We start from the raw sequence: 8,629 nt of genomic DNA, 5'->3' as shown, positions 1-8,629 counted from the left end.
AATTATATTAAATTTCAAATGCACTAGAGAAAGCAAAAAACTTATATTTGTTATTTAATATTTTATTCAAACAAGCTGTGACTCAAATAAAATTCCAGAATTTTAAGGTTTTGACTTTCTTAGAATGAAAGTTATCCAAAACCGGAATTTTAGAACAGTCAGCACTCTTTAAAGCATGCATATGCTCAATTTCTGTAATTGTGGTTTCTAGCTATAGTTTACAGTATAATATAATGTTTATTTAAGGACAAAAAATAATTCCGTCGAAAATTCGAAACCTTCCTGATATAATTAATTCGTTGTAAGGGAATAACTGAGGAAAAGTGATGTATTTATCGATTATTGCGAACGATAGGAACCTACAGTAGACAACCCATTATACAAACCATTCTCAATTAATGTAGCCGTCCACAAAATGAACGAACAACAAACATTTCTATCATTTAAATTATTGTAAAACTTCTAAAAAAAACTGCAGTGTGATGCAATAATATTCCCAAGCATTATTATTGTTCATTATTCCTTATGAATTAGTCAATATTTCCAAACATCAGCATATTATTATTTATTCTTTAATATTTCCAGCAATTCTTCAAACTTCATTAAGTAACTTTTTAATTAAAAAATAGGTATTTCGTAATTGTTTTTACTGAATTATTTTGTTATCATTATAGAGAAGGGAAAACGAAAAAACGGAAAAACAAATCACATTCTCTTAAATTATATTATTATTAACAAATTTAAATTTATCTATACAACAATTGTTACATTAATGCATTTACAAAATCAAGGATCATTTTCCAGCGAGAAATGCTAATTTTTGTTTTATCCAAGATTGATTTTTCTTCTCTCTTTCTTCTTTTTTTGCCTGTTTAAATTGAATCCATTCCATGGTTGCTTTAGAACTATCTGGTTTCCATTTGGTTGAGCGACAGCTTTCAATGAACATCTACAGAAATTTTTGGTCAAATGCAAAACGTAGAGTAAATATTTTGATACAGTTTTCAAAGGTTATATGAACTTCCGAGTTAAATTAACAAAAATAGGTAGTCATTTTTAAATTCTTGTTTCAAACAAAATATTCCTGTTTCTTGTGATTATAGTAATACTGACAAATGTTAACATTTTTACAGTATCTCAAAAAAAAATACCATAGCACGAATTAATAATATAGGATAAGTATGTATAAGGTTTCGGACTTTCTGACCGTTGTCACTACAACGCTACTTTCAAGGCAACTTTGACTTAGGCTCCTAGACGACCCTACGCTACCCTCTACAGGCGAAAACGTCGGGACGAAAATTCCCAAAAGACGGTCAGAATGCCCGAAACATAATACATATTACTATACCCAATAGGTCGTCAGTGAAGGCCTAAACTCATTTATGAGGATACTTAATCATGTGGTTAAAAATTGGCCAATATATTTTTTTTGCAGACATAAAACTACAAATTACATGAAGAACATTAAGTTCTTGATCAGCAATTTATTGGATGCTACCAATTACTTTAAATTACATACCTCGGGAAATCCCAACTTTCGGTTCTTGAAAACTGGTTTTAAGGCCATGAAAATAATAGCAATACAACTGACAGCTACAATCATCCACCCACAAACTAACAAAAAAATGTAAAGCGTTAGCAACGAAACCATTTAGTTATTGGTATTCATTATAGTGTAAAATTGTACTAACTCAAAGCAGACCTAGGATATGTATAAGAACCATAGGTTACTTCAGTGATAGTGGCAACAAAATAGACAAATATTAAAATGGTTACTGTTGGTGTAACGAAACCCCACATCCATTTCCAATATATGCTTACTTTACTTTTTGTCATATATTCCACGTCGTCGCAGAAATTAGTGGCTCCTAGAATTATAAAAAAGAAGACACTGTGAAAAAGTACGAAAAGTAAAATATATATTTCGGAGAATGATTTGGTATTCTCCTTTAACAACCATATTAACATGAACATGATCTTTTGTCCTTTGGAGACTGGAGTTAGGGATGATCCACATTTTTCGTTTTCTAGCAATTAAACAGGAATGTATGTTACATATTTCCACAAGTAGTTAAACGATATACCTACTCGGAGGGATAACATATTGAAAACAATAAATATATAGACTCTTGGTCAGTAATTTATCAACATTATCAGACTAGATCGCGATTTCGATCTTATTTGATCGCATCAGCACGCCATAAGTAGTTTCGAGAAAAAAACAACCAAACCGAAAATACTGCATATTATAATGTTTATATTTTATATAATATCGAGTTATTTAAGATAAAAGCGATGCTTACAAGATAATGTGTGATGATCTAATACCTACACTGTATACATATAGGGCAACCGGTGGAGCAATAAAGAGAAGATTAAAAGAACACTTTTGAGCAATAAAGGAATGCAAGGAATGAAGAGGTTTATCAGTACATTGCTTACATTTCAAACATTGAGTTTTACAAAATTTTATCAAAATGCTATACAATATTAAAAATAGCAATACACTGAACCTTTACGAAGCATCGAATATTAAAATATGCCAAAAGAATAGTATAAACCTCGAAAATAACCACTAATAAAAGTTTACCCCTACTACTAGTTGGAGTTCCCTAATCTTATACCAAACAGAATATAGGTAAATATCTAAATGTAAACCTAATGTGGAAGTTAGCAACATAGGTACTAATAATTACCGTATCTATTGATTACAGCTAACGACCTTGTGTAACATTTAAAATAATTCAGTTAGCAACAAATAATAGTAGATGGTGACATAATTCATTTAAACACTATATCTGATAAGCATTCTGGAATTTTTGAAAGGTAATAAACGGTATTTTATCGCTCTTCGTTACTGCAAGCGTCAAGTGATGAAACACACGTATCTATTCGTGACCTTCGCAGCAGCTGGGATGCAGATATACCACTTAAACGACTAATAATACTAATTATACTTCGTTTCTCTAGCGATGTGACCTTTAGTTTGACCGGGGCAAAGTAGATAAGAACAGCACTAGGCCAGAAAAGAAAGAAGACAACTCTCGATCAAACTCTTATTAATCTTTACAGTACTGCACGGAAAAATTGACCATTTTATTCACTACAATTGCATTGCTTCAAATGTGCTGTTATTGGTATCAATTACTACTGAAAATATCAACGAGATGTTTATTTATATTTGAAGACATATTAAATACTATCATGATTGAACGAAACTTTTGGCAGGTACTGTATGAAAATGTATGCTTAATGAAGAAGAGCCGAGAGTATAATGAGATTTTTTCTCTCTACCTACGATTTTGCCAGCGCGCATCTAAGAGATTGGAAGGGGCACATCGCTAGAGAAAATAAACGAGGTATACAATTCGATTAGTAAAATTACTACTATTACCACAAAATACAAAAATAAGTTTATTTTGGAAATATCAAGCAAAAAACAATGTATTCGCACGTAGAACATGTACACATGACAGCTACATGCGGGCGGTACAATGAGAATGCACAGAAAGTGTGGTACCGCACAGATGTAGTGCAAGCACTTTACGCGATTAATAGAAGACAATCCCGGTTTGAGTATCCTAGTCATTGTACGGTGATCAAGAATTCCGCGTAGTACGGTGTGGAGGATTTTAAGGGAGAATTCCCTGCATCTGTACCATTATTATATATATACACCATAACCATGAGCGTATTCGGCACACCACAATGTACCACCGTTACTTTTACGAACTGTACCGTTACCGTTGTCACGCTGTCCCATGCTAGCGTACGGAACTCTCCGCGTTACACAATTACGCTAGGTAATCCTAGTCATCATTGCAGGAGAGATTAGGACATTCAGTAGGATCATTACCTTCATGTTTATGTACATCAGAGGGTGATGCGAGGTGGCTTATTCTATTTCTTTTTGATGTACCTTCTTCTCCCTTAATTTTTCCAGAGTACTGATATGATATAGTGTATAATTATTGGAATGTTATAATATTTAATATGTATACCTGTCAATTTTTCATGTATTAAAGAAATGAAGAAATTGTTCAGTGAAAGTATACTTTAAATTTTTAGTTTTTGTTTTTACGCCTTTGTTCCTAATGCTTTACTAATCCTAATATGTGAGATATGCCACTAATGATGTCTAATTTTTAATATGTAAACAAGCGTTTGCTTTTCAAAGGCATAATTATTACTTTTTAAACACCAAGATAATAACAATTTTATTCAATTACTGGAGCAACCGCTTTTGTAATTTGAACATTATAAACAAAAGGGTAGCGTTTAGGCAATTTGTTTTTGAGAATTACAAATTAGTATAAGCGTCCCCCTTTTTTACAAATGTAGACTTTGGTGAATCAATAATATTCAAGCCTAGATGCATAAGCTCTTCTTTTCCTTTTCTTTTTCAATACAGAAAAGAACAACAAACTATAGAAATCCCAAATAACGAATAATATTCAATTTCTACAAAAGATAGATAAATGGAATTCAGGATCGTCATGAAGATTGACATAATAAAGTGACTGACTTTAAAACAGATAACCGAAATGAAAGGCTTTTAGTAATACTTACCATAAACCCACATCAAAACAACAATTTCAAGAACAGCAGCTATGAATATAACGAACGTCCCTCCAAAGAAATCCACAAGTGTAAGTATGAATTGACCTCCCTGAAATTAAATCGTTTCTTATTTTAATAATACATAAATGAGATAACAATTAGCAGCAGTTTTGTAATTTGTCTCACGATTAGTCGGTATTTCAGTGGCTATAATTTATATGCAGAATCGAATAGTATTAAAAGTACCTAAATTAAGTATTCGAATATTACTTCCCAATTTCCATATAGATTGGGGCACCAAATACCTTCACATACATGGCAAAATTCGAAATTCATTGGTGCTTGTAGTTTTATTGTTATTACGTACTGTGCTTAGGTGCAGGACAATAGATGAACTAACAGTTTTTTTAAGTGAAACACTTTTACTGAAATGAAAATCTTGAACTAAAAACCAAAGATATATTGGATAGTGATTTTGCCGGTTAGTGGAGAACCGGCCATATTGAAGTATTCTTCTTCACGAGAAAAAGTAAATACAATAACTATATCCAAAATAATTTAGTATCATCATAAGGTCCTAAAACTAGTTGGACACGTACCTCTACTCTTTCCTATTGTTGTTCTCTCCCATAGCATAACCTAGATATATTTATTTTTTAACCTTTTGTATCTCTTTCCCATTTCACCTAATCACCTTTTTTTCTTTCCTCTCTCTACCCCTTACTTCCCCCAATTCCTTATACTCATTCTTACTAACATTTAACTCCAAACACTTCCTTCTTAAATATCTTTCCAACGCTCCCATCATATCTTTTAATGCACCATGGTTCGTGGCTATTAATGCAATATCATCAGCATACGACAAGGTCCATATTTTCTTTCTACCTACCACTACCCCACCCTCCCTTAATTTACTGATCTCTTTCTCTAAATCACTTAGGTATATATTAAAGAGTTGTGTACTCAGCTTACAACCTTGTCTTACGCCTTTTTCCATCCAAAATTTCCTTGTTTCCTTACCACTTAATCTTACAACCCCTTCAGTTTCCCTATGTATTTCCATTATTTTCCCAATTAACCTTTCTTCAATTTTACCCATCCGTAACATGTTTATCAATTCCCCTCTGTCTACCGTATAAAATGCCCTTTTTAAGTCCACAAATACCACAAACTCCTTTTTTTTAATATTTAAATATGATTCGATAATATTTTTTAACAAAAAGATAGCNACGGTCAATATATAATTTAATAAAGTATTTGTTTATTATACGAAAACTGTCTTTCATTTCCACAAAGAAAAAAACGAAATGACTTTCCGAACAACCCTATAGTACGTGTGCGAGTTGATGGTTTCAATTCGACTAAACTTGCATGTTCTGGGTGTAACGTCTATTGATGAAATTATTATTGGAATAATTCTGATTGTGTTTTGATTCCACATTTCTTTTGTTAGATAAAGGTACATATTTTTGAATTTTTTCTATACGTTTTTATCTAACATTTTCAGCGTTTTATTATTACCAAGTGCATTCATCGTATAATAATCATACAGTTATCACCCGATTCTTGATATCCGGATTGGTTTCCTACTTTTACACCGTCTTTCATAACAAAATGTACATTCTGTGGGAATATCATATAACTAAATACTTGAAAGATATTAATGGAAAAGACAAAATTTTCTTCATTGTATAACAGTTACCTATTAATGTTGCGAGATAAGTCTTGACTTACTTTGAGTCTCATGGAAGTGGTTTCAGTTCTACTTCACTGAATCATTGGAAATAAAAATGCAAATCGTTTTCGGCTCTTCCTTGTTCTCGTAACGAGTCGGTATTTCCTTTTTATTCAAAAGTAGAACGAATATCAAGCTGCTAATACTTCAAACATCTTTGAGAGTTTAGGCTAACTTAAAATTTCACGCATTAAAAACGACTTAATTCAAACGGAAACGTATTCTACATTGATCATCTATCAGCGATTTTTAGACGTTCCAGAATCGAAGAGAGCGAGTATACACTCGAAGTAACACAATGGGCAAAAAGTATTTAGAGCATTTCTAATGCAAACTATGAAAACACTTTACTTTGTCATCACTCAATAAAAATTCTCGCAACAAGCTACAATTTCTTTAAATTATTTTAAAGATAGTTGCGAAAATTCTACTTTGTATAGGAAAAGGAAAAATTTTTGAAAAGCGGTAAATGACTTTGGAACAAGTTCAAGGTTCTGAAATAAAATAAAAGGATCTTTAAAGAGTAATATAAAACTTCGTTGTGCATATATTTTAAAAACTAATCGTTTAATATAGATAAAATCTATTAATTTTCTGTAATACTTAGGTACGTACATATGTAGATACATTTTAAGTTAAATTTAATTATAATACCATGTATATTAAATTGAGTCGTATTTACTCAAAATAAAAAGTTATTTTTCTTGAAATTACACTACAATACAGTAATTACACTTAAAACCTCACTAGAATTCTAATTTCTTTTTTCTTCCTCCTGATTTTTTACCCTTTAAATTTTTGACTAAACTGTATTTAATTTCAGCCGTCTCTCTTTTATATATTTATTGAATTTTTGCATCATCTCTTTCAGCCTTCTTTCGTTGTTTACTAATAATATGCATATGAAACTGACCAGATTTTTGTTCTACGAATTACTATTCCTCCTTATTGTACTGCGCTTAATTTGTTTTCTAAATCTGTAAATGACACGTTAAAAAGTGCGGTGTTTAGTGGACAACCTTGTCTTATTCCTTCTTTCATTGAATTTTTTTTGGATTTTTCCTCGTTGACCTAAATCTTAAAGTAAGTTTCTTCGTACGTTTCTATTATTCTGTCTCTCTTAATTTGTTACCTATTTCTAGTTTTTCTAGGATTTTCCATATCATGTCCCTTTTGAGTTTTTCATGTTCGCAAAAAAAGGAGAAAATTTCGCTCTTTTCTTTTTTTAATTTTGCTTCACAGGCTGTTTTTATTACATAGATTGCGTCAATACTGCCTTGTTTTTTCTCTAGTACCTTTTATCTTCTAATTCTTTCTCAAGTCTTTCTCAAAGTATTTCAGTGTAGATATTGTAATCTGTGCTCTGAGTATTATTCCTCTGTAATTTTTCACCTCATTTCTGTCTCCTTTCTTGTAAACTGGCTTTATTATTTCTATTTTTCGTTCTTTTGGAAGTTCTTCATCTCAATTCTATAACTCATTTAGTACTGCTTGTAAATCCCTATTTATTTCTAGTCGCTCGTACATCCATGCCTCATTTTTAATATTGTCATTTCCTGCCGCCTTTTTCTCTTTTGGCTTTTTGATTGTTTCTTCTACTTCTTTTAATGTTGTTTCCCTATCCCTACTTTTTTCATTTCTTTCTTCTTCTACCATTGTTCCTCCCAATTGTTTGGAAAAGTACTCAATCCATTCCTCCCTCCATCTTTATATTTTTACTTATGCTTTCCTTTTTCGTTCTTTGTCCATTAATTAATCCCCAGAACGTTTTGCCGTTCTGTCCTTTCTTGTTTCTATGTAATCTTTTTCAATATCTTGCTTTTTCTTTCTTCTATTACTTTTTTTGTATTTTTTCTTATATTCATAGTATTCTGTTCTCATTTCTTCTTTTTCTATGTATTCCTTCCTTTTTTTCTTTAGCTGGAAAAAAAGGGGCGAAAAACCAAATTATTTGAAAGACGAAAGAACAAAGAGTGAAAGGGAATTAGATTTAAACTGGAAAGTGAGAATAGGGCGGTAAGGTACTGCGAAGAAGAAGAAGAGAAGAAAATATGCAGGCTGTATAAATTGGAACCAAAGACGCTCGAACATATTTTTGCGAGATGTGGAATAACAGGAAATGGTACAAAAAAATGGGAAATTAAAATGGAAGGAAAAGATGGTCTAAAAAGGATGAGAGAAATATTATTGAGAAGTATATAGCAGAAAAGCAAGAAGAATAAAAACATTTATTTTATAAAATTCATACGTAGTAATAGAATTAGGATGTAAATGCACCTTCTTTATATCAAACTTTTAATAATTTAATATTTATAAAAGCTTACTGTTACT

General features: G+C 31.4%; 1 protein-coding gene across 1 annotated transcript in view; it reads right to left on the bottom strand.

Annotated features, from left to right (window-relative positions):
* Window positions 1-710: 710 nt before the first annotated feature.
* Window positions 711-8,629, bottom strand: part of LOC108739791 (sodium-dependent nutrient amino acid transporter 1-like) — a 47,350-nt gene continuing 39,431 nt past the window's right edge. The window contains exons 8-11 of the mRNA XM_018473851.2: window positions 4,573-4,672; window positions 1,695-1,871; window positions 1,523-1,617; window positions 711-949 (exon numbers count right to left, since the gene is read on the bottom strand). Of these exons, the coding sequence (XP_018329353.1) occupies window positions 794-949; window positions 1,523-1,617; window positions 1,695-1,871; window positions 4,573-4,672 (528 nt within the window). The 3' untranslated portion in view covers window positions 711-793. The remainder of the gene's footprint in view (window positions 950-1,522; window positions 1,618-1,694; window positions 1,872-4,572; window positions 4,673-8,629) is intronic.

This window comes from Agrilus planipennis, unplaced genomic scaffold, assembly GCF_000699045.2.
Source record: "Agrilus planipennis isolate EAB-ADULT unplaced genomic scaffold, Apla_2.0 scaffold164, whole genome shotgun sequence".
In the NCBI taxonomy this organism is placed as follows: Eukaryota; Metazoa; Arthropoda; class Insecta; order Coleoptera; family Buprestidae; genus Agrilus; species Agrilus planipennis.
This window is presented reverse-complemented; position numbering and strand designations above follow the sequence as displayed.